Source organism: Gadus morhua, chromosome 2 (genome assembly GCF_902167405.1).
Source record: "Gadus morhua chromosome 2, gadMor3.0, whole genome shotgun sequence".
NCBI lineage: Eukaryota > Metazoa > Chordata > Actinopteri > Gadiformes > Gadidae > Gadus > Gadus morhua.
In genome coordinates this window covers 13058817-13078085 of record NC_044049.1, presented here as the reverse complement: position 1 = coordinate 13078085, position 19269 = coordinate 13058817, and the positions used below count along the sequence as shown (strand labels likewise).

The 19269-nt window shown below is 42.2% G+C and overlaps 2 protein-coding genes across 2 annotated transcripts; both read right to left on the bottom strand.

Moving 5' to 3' along the window:
• Positions 1-164: 164 nt before the first annotated feature.
• mettl2a (methyltransferase 2A, methylcytidine) lies at positions 165-3103 on the bottom strand. The gene is made up of 9 exons (XM_030377733.1): positions 2920-3103; positions 2677-2765; positions 1903-2171; positions 1567-1616; positions 1384-1444; positions 1162-1301; positions 953-1059; positions 787-852; positions 165-674 (listed from the first exon to the last, which is right to left on the bottom strand). The coding sequence occupies exons 1-9, from the start codon at positions 3069-3071 to the stop codon at positions 511-513; spliced, it is 1098 nt and encodes a 365-aa protein (XP_030233593.1). The 5' UTR covers positions 3072-3103; the 3' UTR covers positions 165-510.
• Positions 3104-3568: 465 nt separating this feature from the next.
• On the bottom strand, positions 3569-18516 carry itgb3a (integrin beta 3a). The gene is made up of 15 exons (XM_030377681.1): positions 18171-18516; positions 17506-17591; positions 16981-17185; positions 16170-16422; positions 13617-13779; positions 13319-13480; positions 12003-12098; positions 11824-11913; positions 10426-10560; positions 9882-10311; positions 6672-6894; positions 6382-6485; positions 6002-6124; positions 4901-5067; positions 3569-4661 (listed from the first exon to the last, which is right to left on the bottom strand). The coding sequence occupies exons 1-15, from the start codon at positions 18235-18237 to the stop codon at positions 4596-4598; spliced, it is 2370 nt and encodes a 789-aa protein (XP_030233541.1). The 5' UTR covers positions 18238-18516; the 3' UTR covers positions 3569-4595.
• Between the last annotated feature and the right edge of the window lie 753 nt (positions 18517-19269).

The following is a 19269-nucleotide window of genomic DNA, read 5'->3' as shown; positions in this document are numbered from 1 at the left end:
GCTCAATCTATTTGTACACCAAACAATGCACATAATTGATCTATTCTGTTATTTTTGGATCAATGAGAAGATAAAGTAGTAATGAGGCTAACATTTATTTGTTTTTTGTTGAGGTTATAAGTTAAAGTTTAGCCACAATTAAAGGCTCATAAAGACTCGAGTTGTAAAAGGGAATATTTTATTTCAAATACTAATCATTACAAATAACCTTTAGATTGATGAACATTTTTTAATACAATATTCAGATCAACTATTCCCCGGCTCCAGGGTCCCAACGAACCACCAACACTTTTAAGTACAAGATGCAACTTTAAAGAGGCACAGTCATGACGCTGGTGACAGACTCCTTACCCTAGCTACCTTAGAGGTTTTCTTTCTTTTCATGTTTAACCAAATGCTCATTACAAAAATCCTAACACCTTTTTGCCAAGTGTATATCTGCTTGTTTGTCGACATTTCTTTGGTTCTCGGTTTTTCTTCGGGGAACACGGTCTCCTTCTTGTTTCTGGCTCAACCCTGCGTGTCCTGGAGCTGGCTGTGAGCCTTGCGGTATTTGCACTGGATCCACACCCTGTACATGGTCAATTGTTTTCCTCGGTTCACCTGCAGCCTCCTGTCCACCAGGTTCTGCACCTTCTCGAGGCCTGCTAATGTGAACATCTCATTGAGCTCATCTGGGGGGAGAAATATCATGTTTAGCAATAATAAAAGACGCTTAAAGATAATATAAACCCAGCCGTACCATGTTGACATAAACACTCTCAAATCAGGTCTGCTTAACATCACCTTGTGTAAAGAAATAGACTCGCGTCCCGTCACCCCTTACATAGAAGTTTTCAGATAGACATCTTCCTACAACAAACCAAGAACAGAGATTCGTCACTATGTCATTAGTCAACAATCTTCAGCCAAGAATGACAAAACAGATGTTTGCGAAACTCGCCATGCAAACCTTTTTTGAAGCGCAGCTGTGCCATGTCGTAGCGGCCGTAGTCCCGGAGCAGCATCACCCCTCCGGGTTTGAGCAGGCGAGCCAATCTGCTGATAGAGGCCTGCATCCTGACGTGGGACAAGGGTGCATGGTGGGGGTGGGGGGGGCACAGGATTTAATATCAGACAGCGAAAAGGAAATGGAGAGGGGGAAATAAAGGGATTCCTTACTTGTTTGGGTGCAAAGCCGACAGCACAAATATAAGCACTAACACATTAAGGCTTTCGTCAGGTACAGGGAAATCTGCTTCCACGTTGCTCAAGTCGTGAACAAATGCAAAACAGCGGTCAGGGTCGTAATCTGGATTAGCCTTGGGAACAAGATTGTCAGAATTGTTTCAGTTATTTAGACCAGAGATGTATGAAGGGTTTCTATCACCATATGTCTCTTACCTTGACTAGCTCTACCGCAGTACTCGAAAAATCACAACAGTAAACAAAGAGTTCTGGGTCACTGCAAAACAATAAATCATGTACAGAACATATAGCACATGTTTTAAGTCGATATAAAAATTTGAGAGAAAAGTAGTAAGTTATGCATTATAAATGCAAAAATATTTTCTTGTTTGTACTCACTTATTGGTTTTCAAGATAGGAAACACTGTGTTGCCCACACCACAGCCCACCTGTTAGATAAACATCACATTCACATTACGATTTGGCATCTCAATTTAATATTGACATCACACACACACACACACACACACACACACACACACACACACACACACACACACACACACACACACACACACACACACACACACACACACACACACACACACACACACACACACGAATGATAACAGTACATGAATGGAATAATCAAAGTATTTTGAGCATGGCAGATGGATCAAGTAATAATTCTAAAGTGCTTAAGAATTAAGTACTTTTCAAAGATATTATCACTACCTCTAATATTCGGTACGAGGCAGAGGAGCCGGGGAATTCAGCATCCATGTTAGGGAGAGCGCTGCCTTCATTGTTGTGTTCCTGCTTGGGAACCCCTTGCTGAATGTCTTCAGCGTTGGCTGACTCAGACAGCGATTCATGGCCGGGGTAACTCTTAGGGGCCAGCTCAGGGAACTCAGTGAAGAGCCAATGTCGGTCTTTAAAAAAGCGATTCTCGTGGATTGTGTAAAAGTCATTCCAGTACTCGTTTGCCCGGCAATCAAATTCATCTGCAAAAAGATAACGATTGAAAAAAAAAAAGTGATTTAAAAATAAGACCATAGCTTTTTCTCAAGCCAATACAATAAGTTATAACACTAGTAAAAACATTTATTGACATGGGGGGTAAAAGGGGAGAGGGAAAAATATGGAATCTCTGAAATATTTGTGATACATTGAGATCAAAATCAACTGTCAGATTACTTGTGTAAAACCCTACTTTCCAACCTCCTTATATAGTGAGCGGGTCAAACACAACTGTATTATGTTGACAAACCAGGCAGACCGAGCTGGCCAGAGTAATAACATGCGTTAACAGATATTTTTATGACGTTCTACGATTTATCAATTCAATTGTATTTGTATAGCCCTTACAGTTACAAAGTTGTTGTTTTTCCAGAACAGTATATCTTTCCAAGTTATGATATATTGCCAAATTTAAACAAGGAGGTGATATTTTTGGAGGCTCCTGTATTACTCTAATGTACAAACATCATGGGACATGCAAAAGTCAACCTTGCTTTTCTGTAGGGAGCGGCTCGCTGTTCTCTAGGACCTTCTTCTTGGCAGCAGCCTCTTGTTCCACTGTCCACTCCACATTGTCCCTTTAAAGATGTAACATGCACTCAGATGCAGTATCTACATACCCATCACTTGGGCAATTATAATTGGTAATATTATTATGAGTTGGCTACCGTAAATGGCTCAAACGTTGATGACCATTCAAATTGCCATTGCCTCAGGGAATGTTTTACATACCACGCGTTGTGCTGGAAGACTTGTCGAGGATCTGTCAAGAAACGTGTGCCAAACTGAGGTCGTTTTGCATCCCCATTCGAAGAATCGGTGAGAATTTCCCCGGCTTCCATGCCTTCTCTGTCCATTACATCAATAGCATGGGGCGCTGCCATGTTGGATTGGCGCGCCGGAAAGACGCGCAGCGTAGACTCTCACGGTAGCCTAGAAGTTCACATCCAATTTTTGGACTTATACACAATGAATTGAGTGCATTGCTATGAAAAAAATCGGTCTAAATAATTATACAAAATCATATAATTTCCCGTATGCATCATTGAAGGTATAAATATATTGATAATTTTAGGTTTAAAATCAAATCTGAAGTTGACGTAATTCACTCGTCATACAAAAGAGGGCGGCATATTACAATTATTATGTTCATCTGCTCACAAGCGTAACAGTTTTGTTTTGCTAAATATATATTTTTTCCACATTATTTGTATTTTAATAATGTTACAGAATCTATTTGTTGTGAGGTTTGTTTCGATATCCAATAACTGAATAGAACGCATGTAAACTGAGGAAAACAATTAAATCGATCAATCAATTCTAATTACATTTACATTTCACTATATTATCTTTACGAACAAAACAGAGGATTGCAGTCAAGATGCTTTGCATATCATGATGCAGGTTTATTAACTTTTATTGGATTGTATTGCAGTAGCCTATGGTGATCACTGATGTAATATTAATAGCACTATTTTAGATTCATATACATTTTCATCCGGTCTTCAGTGTACAGCAAAAATACAAAACAAATATATCAAACTTGATTTGTAACAATTAAACATTTTCACACAACTAGATACAAATAGAAAACAGTTTACATATCAAGCATAATATTATCGATTTGCTTACATTCGTCACAAAATCTGAAATAAATGTAAAAATTGCAAAGCATTGTGAGAGTGTTGATTTGTTGGTTTACACATTTTGCTTATAGAAGCAGCTAAAAGTGGTTTGCAGGAGACAGGCCAATGTTTATTATTATATTTAGCTGAAGTTATAGTTAAGCAAATAACGTTTATTATTATTATTATTATTATTATTATTATCATCATCATCATTGTTATTTTGATTACTATTATTTATTTTAAAAGGTAGTCAGGAGAAAATCTAGAATTTCAAGCTCAACAGATGTTTTTCATTTTCTGAGGTGCATAATTTGATAAACTATTTAACAAAGATAGAAACACATTTACAATACAGGACAGTTTTTACAGCATATATTAAAAGGTAACATTCTGAGCAGTTGGTGCTAGGCCTACAAAACAATACAACTCAAATGATTGCATGATTGTGCATCTGGTTTTGTTTTATTGTCCATATTTAATGTATGATCCCATGCTCAGCTTTAGACTACATCCTATACAGGACAGACATTATTTGCTCACTATAGCTAGTGGGTGAATAACACAACCGCATTTGGAGCGGTTAAATAAATGTCATTCTTCTTTGCACAATGACAACATATTGAAAACAGTCCCTCAATTAAATTCGACAGTAGGTGGCCACGTAACAGTGTAACAAAGGTGCTCCCTCCCTGTACATTCTCATGGTAGTACAACACATGCTGGGCAGACCAGAGAAATACCCCTGAGATTTTTATTCTCTTTTCAACATCTTCGCTGTGCTCATTTCCCTCTGTATGTCACGTTTGTAAACGTGGAGGTGGCTCCTTTGTACAAGGGATTGTTAGCCTGGAGAAAGGGACACAGAAGTGAAAAACGTTATTTGTGATATTTCCTCAAATTAGGATTTTCAAAATTCATTATTTTATCATTAACATCAGATCGCAGCATATTGTGTTTTTAAAAGGGGTGAGTGATACTATACTAACACCTAGACAATATTTTTTTAGAGGAATAAATAATGTCCCATAAATGATCCCATATGGGACATCCCATGGTGTCATAGAGTAGGCAACATTTGAACTCACAGTATCCCACTTGGCCTTTGCCCTTTCGTCGTTGAACTTGGCAAACTCTCTCCGGTCAACGATGGTGACCCACAGCTTCCAGATGAGGAGGGCGGCTAGGCCTAAAAACAAAACTGCCACGGCCACTGCCAACAGGACGACCCAGATGGCAGTACCCTGCGGACATTCTGAACGCAAGGGGGAGGAGACAGACGATGGGGTAAGGGTAAAAAAAAATGAAGGAAGGATGGATGAAGAGGACAATGACAACATCTGTGATAGGAGGCATTAATTAAAGACAAATTGATGCTCAACGTTCGATATGTATACGGGTACGGGCAGGGCTTTTTTCTGTACTTTGTGTTCATATCTTCCGTATTCTTTGGACGTATTCTGAAAGCTCACGTTTACGGACGAAACGGAGCACTACCGCAGCAGTAACATCGAAAATATTTGGGCCGTGTAGTACAAACAAGACACGACCATAGGACACGAAGAAGACACTTAAAAAATGACGTCCGTCATCATTTCTCGCATTGGCAATATTAGTGAAAAGTTTTGTATATTAGTGTTTGTGTATTTAAAGGCCTCACAAACTTCCACAGCTTTTTAACTCTTTCTTACAAATTGCATTATGACAACCTCCTCTACCGTTGCCATTTTTCCCTCTGTATCCATGACAACGCTGTCAAAGATGCAAGGAAGTAGGCCTATGTTAGCATTTACTGTGACAACGTTTGAAAACAGTGAAACGTCTGACTTATCAAATAACATATTTAAAGGGAGGATAAAAATAGTAATAAAGTAAGCATATGCCCCAAAAAGGTTTATTACATAATAATATTCCATAATGGAATCATATTGCACTAATCTCTTTACACAACCATGTTTTTCATACTAATTATCAGCTTCTTCTGTCTACCAGGTTCTGTCCAGGTGTACCAGCAATGATTATTATTCATATAATTGTTATTATAGAAGCTCACTCACACACACACACACACACACACACACACACACACACACACACACACACACACACACACACACACACACACACACACACACACACACACACACACACACACACACACACACACACACACACATGCCTTGCCTTACCTGGCTCTTTCATCACATACAAGATGGATTTCCCACTTGCATCTTCAAAATATTGAAAATACTCCACGCATCCTTTCATCTTTTCATCCTTGTACGAACAGTTTACCGCATTCAAATTATTTACTGTAACAAACAAGAGATTATGGACAGTGAATGAAACAAGGTAATCACAGCATAATAAGTCATTGTATTGTGTCGTGAACCCAACCTCCCAAATGAAACAAATAAATAATGAACAACTTAAAGTGAAGGCTATTCATATAGGAATCACAAGCTAGGCTTAGTATTCTATTACTTTTTTACATTACAGCTTTAACAACAATTTTGCATGCATCCAAAACATCATGTCATGTACGACTTTCACAAACACAATTGCTGACTTATTTTATCCACCGGCTCGATCTCATCCTTGCAGATTCTTGCGCAGGTCTCGCTGTCTTCGCTTAGGGGACCTCGCAAGAAGTGCTTGCATTCCACACAATCCCTGTTACCGCAATGATAACACACAGGTCCAAATCAAACATCTTACCATGGTAAATCCCAACCGATATCCAAGTAGCAAGGAGAACCTGATCAGTTAGGTTTAATACCATTCTGATTCTACATGATTCAAATGCTAAAAACATACTCAATAGAAAAAATAACTATTAATGTAATCTAAAGACGTTACTTTTTGATGGTGCACGCGTCAGGGCACGTGGGGCATTTCTCACAGGTGGTTCCGTAGGCCCCGACCTGCGTGCACTCGCACTTGCCGCACAAGCAGTGGCCGCGCCCACTGCACCGCATGCCGGTGGTGGACATGCAGGTGTCCACACGTTCAGAGCAGTTACAGTTGCTTCCTTTCCAGTCCGCATAGCATATGCAGATGCCGCAGTCGCATTTCCCGTGACCTGTTAAGAGAGGAATTCTCCGTTCAGTTCAACTCCAATTAATATAATTTATAAATTATACTGTTAGGGACCTGGTTCGTAGTTAAAAGATGAGATGCATTTTAGACATGTGAGACGGACCACATCCGTGGTTGATTGTGAGACTGCGTCTGGGAGTTGGCCAACGTGTCTGACTTAAGCCACTTTAGCATTAGTCTTTTGTTTGTTGCATGACTGGACAGGTATTTGTACGACTTGCTTCATAACAAACCATGATTAGGTCATGATAGTCGACCCAAGCATGTTGTCATGCTTGTCTGGTGTCTCCAGACAACCAGTGGTCACCTACGTTCACGACGGCAACAACAACAACAACAAGACTTTTGCCTTGACAGTTGACAGCAGTTTTTCTCTACTTGCAAAAAAGCAGTGTGCTGACAGCAAGCAACTGAACTAATAACATGTCCAGGTGGCATCTTGACACACTGTGTAAAACTGAAGGAGAAAAAAACGCTTACAGGGTTAGAGAACAAGCTTTGATAATGACAGGCAGGAACTAGTCAGTCAAAACCAGTCACTAGCTTATCAGAGTGGCTTTCAAGTATCATTCTGGTTCCAAAGGTCCCCAGAGGTCTCCAGGGAAAATGTCCCTTGTACTACACAAAGTCACCCGTCGCTTTTTCATAAACTTTGAGAGGAAGTGGTTCTGAGAGCTACAGGTCATGACTACTATTTTTGTAGTCATGCAGGCTTTAATCAATGATTAACTACTTGACACGTTCAACCACATCCTTATCGTTCTTCTGCTTCCATTGCTGCACTTGTGTTTGCTGTTTTCTAAGTAAGAATGTGACATGCAGAATGGCCGTCTTGTTCTTGTCTGGCATGTTCTTTTGGCTATTAATCCTGGCTATTAATCACATATCATTTAGGGCATTTAGCAGACGCTTTTATCCAAAGCAACTTACATCAGTTAATACACACATTGACACACCGACGGCAGAGTCAACCATGCAAGGCGACAGCCAGCTCGTCAGGAGCAGTTAGGGTTAAGTGTCTTGCTCAGGGACACATCAACACTCAGATAGGAGGAGCTGGGGATCGAACTAACCTTTCGGTTACAAGACAACTGCTCTACCTCCTGAGCTAAGCCGACCCCATATCTGTGCTTTGGAGAAGACAAGCCAGAGGTTGGTGTAAGGAACTCAGAAAGAGAGCGACTGAGGGAACAATTGAGCAAAAAGAAAAAGCCAGACAGGGAAGTGTATCATGTGGTAGGGGGTTGGAGCTGGTCAGGAGGGATGGAGGAAACAGTGTGAGACAGATAGAAAGAGAGAGAGAGAGACAGAGAGAGAGCGGGAGAGGAGGAATAGGCAGCAGTCCAGAGGAATGCTAACTCTCCTATTCTCTGGGGTAGCACGTATGCGGCCCCTGAGGGGATACTTGCAGTAACCAGCCCTTCAATGCTCTGCTCCATACAACGGACAGCATGAAATAAACACCCACAGGAGATCATTTTATGCAGTCACTGTTACTGTGACTGTGTGTGCGTGTGTGCGTGTGTGTGCGTGTGTGCGTGTGCGTGTGCGTGTGCGTGTGCGTGTACGTGTGTGTGTGTGTGTGTGTGTGTGTGTGTGTGTGTGTGTGTGTGTGTGTGTTTGTGTGTGTAAACCGAAACATCAGCTTTTTAGGATAAAAACAACTTCTATCAGAAGGTCCTCAATGGATAATAAAAATGGAGATTTTGGTGACCAGCTGTGTTCACTGTAAATTCAGAGCAGCCTATCCTGGCTGACTGATGCATGGCATCCATTAACGTGGTAAGAATGAGAAGTCTCATTACTCCTCCCTCTTACACACACACAAACACACCCGTGTTTGAGCAACATGTCTAGCGTACTGCATTGACTCATATCAGGCACCAGATTATAAGGTAACGGCCTATAATACGGGAGTGACTGAACGGACACACCTGGTTTTATGGAGATGTGCAAACAGGTCGTCTCCTACAAGGCTCTTGTAGACTAGTGTCGAGCCCTATCTCTGACAAAATACCTTTTGTCCTTGGTTGCGATCATTTAAATGCCATTTTTATGTTCGGTTTACAGTTAGCTAATCCAAACGATTAAATTGAAGGTTTAAAATCAGGGATTTCCAATTTTAGGAAAACTGTTTGAAACGGTTAAGTTCAGCGTTAGGGGTGGTTAAATGTAGGTATTGGTTTAGAGATGGTCAAGTCTAGGCGTTGGTAAATACGTTTAGGTATTAGTTAAGAAATTTGAAAATAGATCAGCCGCCTTAATGAGCACAGAGAAACCGCATACATCAGTCTTGAACAAACCTTTGTGTTTTCTGAATTTACACCCAGGTGACAACCTGATTAATACGCATTTTCTCTTCTAAGCTGGGATACCATAAGAGGACATCTGTTGAGGAACTCTGGGGTCGCCTTTTTTTGTTTTCACAAAGTCCAAGGGAATTGAGTAAACCGGATTGTATGTGTTTACATGCGCGCATTCCACTAGGGTTTGCTCAGGCCTACAAGAATGAGGAATACAATTGTAGTTATATTTCAGGTTATCTCCTGGCTCTTGTTAGTCCTACAATATCATGGGGTTTTAGAGCATTCCACGAGTAATTATTTCCTACGAACACCTTACCTATGAACGATCAAACAAAAACGACTGAAGTGACTTCACTTAAATTGCTCACCTTTTTAATTAAGTTTTTATCAATGACAAATACTGGTTGGAATTTAATATCTAAGATTTCACTCTTTTACTTTAATTTAGTTTCTTTATCACAATTGAACAACTAATTTGTCATATCTTCTTATTAGATTTACTTTGTGTTTAATGCACTTTTGTTTAGCCCTCTGAACTTCCTTTTACAGATAATTTGTGCTACATAAATAAAGATACATTATTATTTTATAGTACCATTGGGAAGATGAAAAACCAAGTGAATTCCAACCATGAAAGCCACCATTCAAAAACCCATCTACTCACCAGAGCACTGTTTCCCTTTGAAGTGTGTGCAGCTGAAGTCGTCACATTCGCAGTACTGGCCCCAGACATGCCCATAGTCATTTCTGCGACAGGCGCACTGTCCACACAAGCATTCCCCTCGACCGCTGCAGGTCAGGGCCTTGGGATCGGGGCTGCATTTTTCATCATCAGTCGGGCTGTAGTCTCCCTCAGAACACTCGCAGTTCGGGCCCAGCCGCCCCGGGTGGCACTGGCACACGCCGCACTCGTGCGTACCGTTGCCCTGGTTGCACAGGGGGCTGTCCAGCTCGGCCTGGGCCTCGCAGGCGCATCCGCAGGCAAAGTCCACGTTGATCTCCAGGGCGTCCTTGAAGCCCCTGGGTTTGATGGTGAACGTGCGGCTCTTTTCCTTGGGGCAGCCCCGCAGACGGGCCTCCACACTGAAGGACACCTGTGAGGGTGGGGAGAGAGGGGGAGTGTGTCTGTTGATTGGGTGTCATGGTGGTACTGGTGGTGGTGCTGCTGGTGGGTCACAAAAATAAATAAAAGTTAGCCAAAAAGTTACCGTGTCACCAATCTTGAGGCCGCTGCAGGACTTGAAGCCGGGAATGACCTCCCCGTTGAGGCAGGTTGCGTCGAAGGACAGAGCCAGCTCCTCCGGAACGTCCAGCAACTCCAGTTCTACCTTGGAGCGGATATTCTGCTCCACAAGCAGATGGACACACAGAAGTTAGGTTCCCCTTAGATGGAAGAACATGAGGTTCCACTTAGATGGAATGTAGAAGTTCGTTCCAAATTCAAGTGCAAGATTCCAAGTCCCGAAGCTTCCAAAAGGCTGCGGAGTCAATACTTGGATGATGCTTTATTCTTGGGCTCACGCAAGATAGGCTGAAGGTGAATACTACTCAACTAAAACTGGGGGTCAGGGGGAGGATTCGTGGAGGCAGGGAGGGTTTGTGAGGGCAGGGCAAAGGTGTCTTCAACTAACAGTGGGGTTCAGAGACGGGGCTCGGGCCAGGGAGGGGGAAAACAGCAAGAGGCGAGGCCCAATCCCATTTCTACCCCTTACTCCTTCCCCTTACCCCTTACCCTTTCCAAACAAGAGGTAGGGGTAAGGGGAAGGGGTAAGGGGTAGAAATGGGATTGGGCCTATATATAACTGCCTAATAATTCACACAATCCTCAACAGGAAGTATATAATTAATGTAACACATTTTTTAGATGCAACAACATTAGTTCCGATCAAGGGTTCGAGAAACCTTAGGGGCCACTCACACTAGGGCCGCGGCCCCGTGCCCGAGCTCATTTGCATACTAAAGTCTAGAACGTTTGGCACGGAACAGCCCCTTGGCCACGGCACACTTGGGAGAGGTGTGCCGTGGCCAAAGTACAGATGCTAATGAGATGACACGCACACACGCGCGGATACGCAACGTGAGCTGGATGACGTAGTCCCTGCGCGCCCCTTCTTTCTTTATAGGTCCATGCCCTTCTTCCCCACAACAATCATTTTAAACAATGGGGGCAAGCGGTTCACGAGAGGGTTTACGTTGGTGCGATAGTGAAGTCGAGTGTTTACTTGAAATTTGGGCAGACGACAGCATTCAGTCGCAGCTGGACACCACGCTTGGTGATGACGTATTTATCGTATAACGACGTTATGACGTATGTATGAAGGAGCAATCGTGCCCAGGCCATGGCCTTTGGGAGCAGTGTGACCACGGGCCAGCGGGGGGAGTGGGGAGGGGGGGAATCGTGCTGAATCTTCCTGCCGCACGGAACAGGCAAACTTGCCTAATGTGAGTGCGCCCTTAGAGTCCACTTTAGAAGAAAGGACCTTAGGTTTCACAATATAACCACATTGCCCAGAGGACGAACAGTATGTTATTGATGATAGAAACGTAGAAAAGGTTTTGATAGTACTACTCTACAATAAATGAAATAGTAAACTGATATATCTCACCGCATAAGCTTCGAGAATGAGTTGAACAATGTTCCTAGAGTCACCAGCCAGGATTCCCACTGTCGTGCCTGGAATGAGCTGACTGTAGTTCTGAGGGGGGGTGGATGGATTTGGTAAGTAATGGTTTAATAAAGTTAGAATGAATGGATATTACAGAACCAATGGTTTAGAGGTATCACCTTGTAGAGTGGAAGCACATTATTGGTGACAGCAAAGACAAGGTTGATGTTGTTTTCTGACATTTTATCCGTCATAAGAGCCAAAGAGGGATAATCCTTAAACACAAAGGAAACAGCAAACTCAATGTTTCTCCTAAAAACAAAAATGGAAAGAGTGATGCATTTCTCAAGAATAACATCCAAAATTGGACTTCCTGGCAACTCAAATATTTAAATTCCAATGTGTGTCAATGCAACTTAAGATGTGTAACATGTAATTCGTAACATTGCAACTAGCTCGTACCTTAAAAGAATCTGAGGAAATCTGTCGTTAAAACTGATCGAGAGTGATTCAATATTATCAAAAGGTCACATAATATAACCGTATAATCTACTACAAATTTAAATCCTTGCCAGCCTGTACCTCTCTCTTTGTTTACAGTAATTCTAGTATCAACACTACCAAAACCTCTCCCACTCATGCCACCCACACAGTCAAGCTACACAAATTTGGGTCACACTATTGTTTCTGAACCCTTCCTACTAACTTGGAGGGACTCAAATGCATAAAATGTTATATACAAACTATAGGCTGTGGCTATTGGTTCACTCACTGTTATCTTTTAATTTGAAACACATTGTGCTGTTCTAGGGTGAACGGTCACTAGGCAATCCCGCCTCTCTCTTCTTTTCTTTATTTCCTAGGTCTTTGTGTTTGTTTTTGTACTTGTGTGAGGATTAATTGGCTGGTAGCGCTGGTGGTGGTGTGTTTCTGTTGATTAGTTAACCAGGTGGCAGCTTGAGTATAACAGCAAGCAAGTAGAGGTAAGTAAGTAAGAAGCTTAAGAAGACATGTCTGTTGTTTAGTCTTGTTGTTTGTGTAAATTTTGATGGTTGCTTATTTTCTGTGTATGTTCCTAATAATAACGGCGGCTGAGATGAAAATGTCCTTAACCATAAAAGTTTCCTTCTCCATTCAAATAAAACGGATATGACAGCTCCTTATCTTTTGGTGGAAGGCGGGGAGGAGGGGAGACAAAGGAAGCAGGCATTTCCAAGTAACGGCTATCTAACTGACTCACCCTGGACTTTTTTAATAGATACAGCCTGCAAATGTTTGAAAGGGAACACATTTAGTAGCAGCAGCTTCATTCTATTTTCCGGATCACTAATCGAAAACAAAGACAATGTATAACTTGGATGACATAAATTTGACGTTTAAACGAAGCATGTATGTAGGTACTATCCTGCTTTTATTCCATTTTAGAGCACTCTTTTATCGCTCGAATGTCTGCACTAAAGTTTATGCTGCTCCCTGGCCAGTTATTCCTCCCTACCAGCAGTGTGGACATGTCGTACACGTCACTCTTGTCCAGGTGACAGAGGCCGTCGTTGGGCGAGACCACGCCGGCGAGACGTCCGTCCAGAGCGATGTGCGTCTCGGCGTCCGTAGTGAACACCAAGAGGTGGGAGGCATCGGGCCGCCAGCCAATTTTCTCCTACACAAGATGAACCGCAGGGTGATGCCCGGGGGTATGAGATGAGGATGTCATATGTGTGTGTGGGTGTGTGTATACATACACGCGTGTGTGTGAGTGTATGCATGCGTGCACGTGACTGTATGTTTTTTGATACCTTGCAGACGGCTGCCTGCATGATGGCGTCGAAGCCCCCCTCAGGGGAGTCTCTGTTCCTGGAGACCTGCTGCTTGCCCACCTCCTCTGTGAACCGAGCCACCTGCTCCGTCAGAGACAGCACGTTCTTGTATCCAAACTGAGCCAGGCAATTCCTTTTTATCCTGGCCACACCAATCAGGTCGATGAAGGGGAGCGATGGCATGTGGGGAACGGAGGAGAGGAGTTAGTGAACACACAGTTAGGTTTGTTATTCGTAACCATTTAATTTCCCCCCGACTATTACACACACACACACACACACACACACACACTAGGGCTGAACGATTTGAGGAAATAATCTAATTGCGATTATTTCGACCAATATTGCGATTGCGATTTAATGTGCGATTTTTATAATTATGTTCCTTATGTTTTGTATTATTCACCAAAATATAAATAAATCATTCTTTAGTATGACCAACACAACATTGGAGGCAGTCAACATACAAACTGCTCTTTCCTTTAGGCCAGGCCAATGTGTTGAGAGTCATTTAGATTATAAACTTCTTTATTTAACTATTGAATTGTAAAATAAATAAATAAATGAATCGTACTGATTTCCAGTCAGTAACGGTTACAAATTACAAAAAATATATATCAGCCTTTGCGATTTGCATACCGCGTTCTATTACATCGCGATTTAGATTTGATCCGGCTTTGAAGCCCTCCATCTCACCCTGATGACAACCCCCATAATCATGTTTTTGGCATGTTCTTAACCAATAATTAAATTAAATTAAATTATATTTTATTTGTATTGTCCTTCTTAATTTTACAGAAATGTAAAATTAATTGAACTGAAGAATCTGAAAGGTAAAATGTATTGCCCTGCACTGCTGAAAAATCTGAAAGGTCAAATGTACTGCCGTGCACAGTGCACCTGGAAGCTGTAGTCGAAAACTGACTGACGCTGAATTACATTACCTGAAGAAGCAAAGTGCTGAAGTACATTGTTACAAAAGCTGGAAGCTAAACTGTAATACTGTCAAAGCTTGAAGATAGTAGTAGCAGTGGTGGGCCGTCAGGGGCAGCAGGGCCTTCTCTGCTGGACCTGTCCAAATCTAAATAATATATATATTTTTTATTTTTTCAAAATTACATTTATTTGTGTCTGAACGTATCTTAATTCCATATTTTTTTCAGTACTTACAACATAATTCCAGAAGGAAAAACGTTTTTTTTTGTAAGGCTGAGCTCAGCTGAATAACGCATCACAGTTACATGGACCGGCGGGGCCAGCACTAAAAGTATTGCTGCCCTTTCGCTGAAGCTGCCACCTCCCATTGGATAATAAATTTGACTGACGTGTGTAATCAGCCAATCAAATGTTGATGTGTAGTAACAGAACGACCCCAGGGCCCAGCAATATGCCGGTGCTGGCCACCGGTGATCAGCGTATTTTGAATCGTTGGCGGTACAGAGTTGATAGTGAACTACTATGGCCACCGCCTTCACAGCACCTAGCGATCCTGTTTCTGAACTCCTTCGTTTGCCTTTTTCAAGGCGATCGTTTGGGAAGAAGACAGATTTAATTTCAAGAGGAAGACCTACACCGAACCCTGATGGGCTGACCCAGGCCGGTAATGGTTTTGTGCGGCACTTTACAGAGTGCAACTACAGCCGCTATAACTGGCGAACGGCTAGCACCGTTCAGAACAACCTATTCTACTTGCCGTGTTTGCTGTTCAACATCAGTGAGGGGACATGGAATAGCGCCGGATTTAGCAGTCTTAACAGCCTCACCAAGGCAGCTTTAAAACATCAGGCCATGGGTTGCGTAGTGACACATGGAAAGATCTGATGGTGATGCTGCATTACTCTAGCTCTGCGGTAATGCAAAGTGGTGTGCTTGTGCGCTGTTGTTGTTGCTGAAGATCAACTGTCTTGTTGTGGATGTTATGCAGTAGCGCATATTGTGGCTCTGTTGGCTGTAATGGCACCTAATATGAAATTTGTGTGCATGTCTGAGTGTTTGGGGGTTGGCCGTTGGTGGAGTTCGTTACTGAAGGCCCTGTCTTAAACCCCACGGTACGCTACTGAGTAGTAGTAGTGGTACTAGCTGTAGTAGTAGTAATGGACTGGTAGTAGTAGCTGAGGTAGTAGTAGTAGCATCTGAAGTAGTAGTAGTCGTAGCTGAAGTAGTAGTAGTAGTAGCTGAAGTAGAATTAGTAGCTGAAGTAGAAGTAGTAGTAGTAGCAGCTGAAGCAGAAGTAGTAGTAGTAGTCAGTGAAAAAAAACGATTACCTTGTGCCAAATAGATATTTTAGTTACAATTAACAAATATTAAAAAAGCGTTAGGTAATGACTAGTTTGCTATTTATGGCAAATTATTACAAAGTGTTACCGAATCGAGTCCATACGTGAAAAATGTATGAAGGAGATAGGTTCCAAAGTTTGTAGAGAATAATAAAGAAGCAAGAAGAAAGAAGAAAAGCGCTCAACAATGGTTGAACGCTGCATGCAGCTCTCACCTAATTAAAGTAAAGTCTACTAAGCACTAAACTCCACCTACCCATAGCAAGGGTTCTTTAGAGCCTCCTCCGGGGCGATGTACATGTACGGAGACATGGGCTTGTCCACGAAGGCCCCAAAGCCCATCCGCAGGTTGCTGGTCTTTTCGCCAATAGCAGTGGCGAGATCGTTGCCAAGGGAGCGAAGAGTAGCCAAATCGTCTATCATGGAGTAAGACAGGTCCATGAGGTAGTAGAGGTCCACGGGATAGTCCTCCACCTGCTTCACTAACACGGTGAAGCGCTGGGTGTCGTCTGGCCGGTCATAACGCCGAAGAAGAGGAAGAGGAAGAGGAGGAGGAGGAGAGGATGAAGAGGAAAGGGAAGAGCAGGAAGAAGAAGAAAGGGCATTAGTTACTTAGCGATAAGAAAATAGAATGTATGTATTTATTTGGATCATGGTCTAATAGCGAATTGGATATTAATTACAAAGTTACAAGAACATATACAATTTGAGGTTGGTACTATAGTTTTAGAGGTCAAGGCAAAAGGTTGTGGGTTCAAATGCAACAGTAATAAAAACAGTAAAAGCATATTCTAAAACATTATTAGGTCGATACAGTGTATCTAAAGTCTCTTCATCACCACAACCAACATCCCATCACCATAACCTCATCACCATCATCAACCCCACCACAACCCCATCAACATCATCACCACCAACACATGATCACATCACCATCATCACCACCACCACCATCACATCATCACCATCATCACCACCACCACCACCATCATCACATTATCCTCATCCCCATCACCACCGCCACTATCAACACCACCACCATATGGAATCATTAAACATGTCCTCGCCTGGTCTCAGCTTCATGTGGATTCGTTGAGGCTTTATCTGCGTGACATCGTCGGCCACTCCTGAGGCCTTGTCGCTGAGGGGCTTGTCCTTTACAACGGTCAGGGAGCTGGACGGGAACTCCATGGACGCCTCATCACAGCCCGACGCCAGGAGGAGGTCCCTCAGGTCACAGCGGGTCAAGCTGGAGCCTCCTCTCCCGAACCCCTGGCCAAAGAATACCACTAAGAATAAGCTTTTAGGGCTGCGTTGTGGGTTGATTTCTTCAATCAGGGTGCACTTATTCAGAGTGTATGCGTGCACTTGTATGTGTGCAGTGTGCACACATGTCATGTGCGCTGGTCTCTGTTGGTGTGTGTGTGGATGTCGAGTGACTGTGTGTATTTGTGTGTGTCCAGGTCTGTCTGCCATGATGATGTGTGTATGTATGTGTGTGTGTGTGTGTGTGTGTGTGTGTGTGTGTGTGTGTGTGTGTGTGTGTGTGTGTGTGTGTGTGTGTGTGTGTGTGTGTAGCACAGTATTCTCACCTCCTGAAAACACCAAGCACATTTAGGGCTTATAGCCAAACATTGTCGACAAGTACTGACTCCTCGCGTTGTACAGATGTTGGATCCTATAGGAGAACACAGAATATGTCACGGTAAGCCATTTGACAATACAAATTGTTGACATTCATGACACCAACAGTCCTGAAAGTCTGAGAGAGTTTGATCCCTACAACATCCGATGCGACATTCTACAAATATTTTAAATTAGTAGTAACATCCGTTACAAAAGATAATGTTAAAATAAAAAATAAATGTCAATATGCATATACAAATAAAAATTTTCTATTTAGGTTTAATTGGAAGATTACAACTATGTTAAAACAGAAACAGAAACAGCAGTTACGGCATTCCAGTGCCATTCTGTTTTTATTCATATTACAGGCGTGTCCCGCGGGGAATACAATTGTATCCCGTATTTTTTCATCGCCTTATATGGCAGTGTCCTCCTAACTTCCTCGTAAACGATTAACTTAAACAAAATCAGGTTATTATTTGTATGATAATAAGATAAGATCCTTGAACAAAAGTATAGCATGTAAGAATGTTGTATAGAAAACGACTAATCGTGTCCTATATGCAAACAGGATCGTTTGAATATATCGTCGTATATTATTTAAAATAAATGTAATAAAATAAAAACTTACCATTAACAAACAATACGGCCATAATGAGTAGGAATACAATTATTAAACGGTGTAATGAAGTTCCCATGGTTGGAAAGTCGCTAACCTAAGACTTCAGTTGCAAGCTTGACGGTTGGCTGTAACCTATAGCCCTTCGATTGCACCACTGCTCAAAAGTCTTTCCTCATAACATTAAACGGTTCTGCTCGTCCGAACGTGTTGACGAGTGACTAAATGGGCCGAGTTTAGTTCTGCTTGCATGAATAGGCCGGCTCGAACTTTAAAATTATCGAGATGGTTTCATGAATTAAATAACCGACATGTGTATTCTTTTTTATGTCCAGTCCATGAATCAATTTTTAGAAAAAAGATTGCAATGTTTCGTTCCTTACGATAAATTTGTGCTGCTCCAGGCATCTCCAAATGAAGAGTTAGGAATACCTGCCGTACAATGGCCCCTAGTGGAAGAAAAATGTATGTGCAACTTCAAGTTTTAGAGAGGCATTTTTCTTATAAAACACACAAGTCTGTCCTGTCTTAGGCAACCTTAATGTTGTAGAGGGTAAATCAATGCTGCCATTTCTTATGTTAAATACATCTCTTCAAAATAAATTGTTTCTGTTTTTAAATACATTTAAATCATTCATTCATATTCATAGGAAGAAGTATCAGGAATAAGATGCAGCACTCTTATGACAACTTCTGGTCTAGCTGTAATAGAGTGGTTATGTTGAGGGGGGGGGGGGTAAATTAGACAATTCCTCTGATCTCTCGGAGCACTTGTCCATTTATTGAATACTTTCACCCTCTCCCCCTTACCCTTAGCTCCTTCTCTCTCGTTGGTTGCTAAGCTACTGTCTGACACAAGTGGTGGAAGTAGAGAAAGTGACAGAAACAGACACAGTGGCATCTCACTGTAAAATAGTCGAATAATTCGTTGTGCCGTCAGACTCCAGTTGCTCATTGACGTGGCCCTTGGGGGAGAGGTTAAAGGAGAGACTAGATTCATCGACGGCGTTGGCAATAATTACTTCCATCGACTTCGCCTGTAGCCTTTTTCTCGGGTTCACGAGCTCTCTGAGAGCAAAATGGCATTCACGTGCATGAAGTGGCTGGCGAA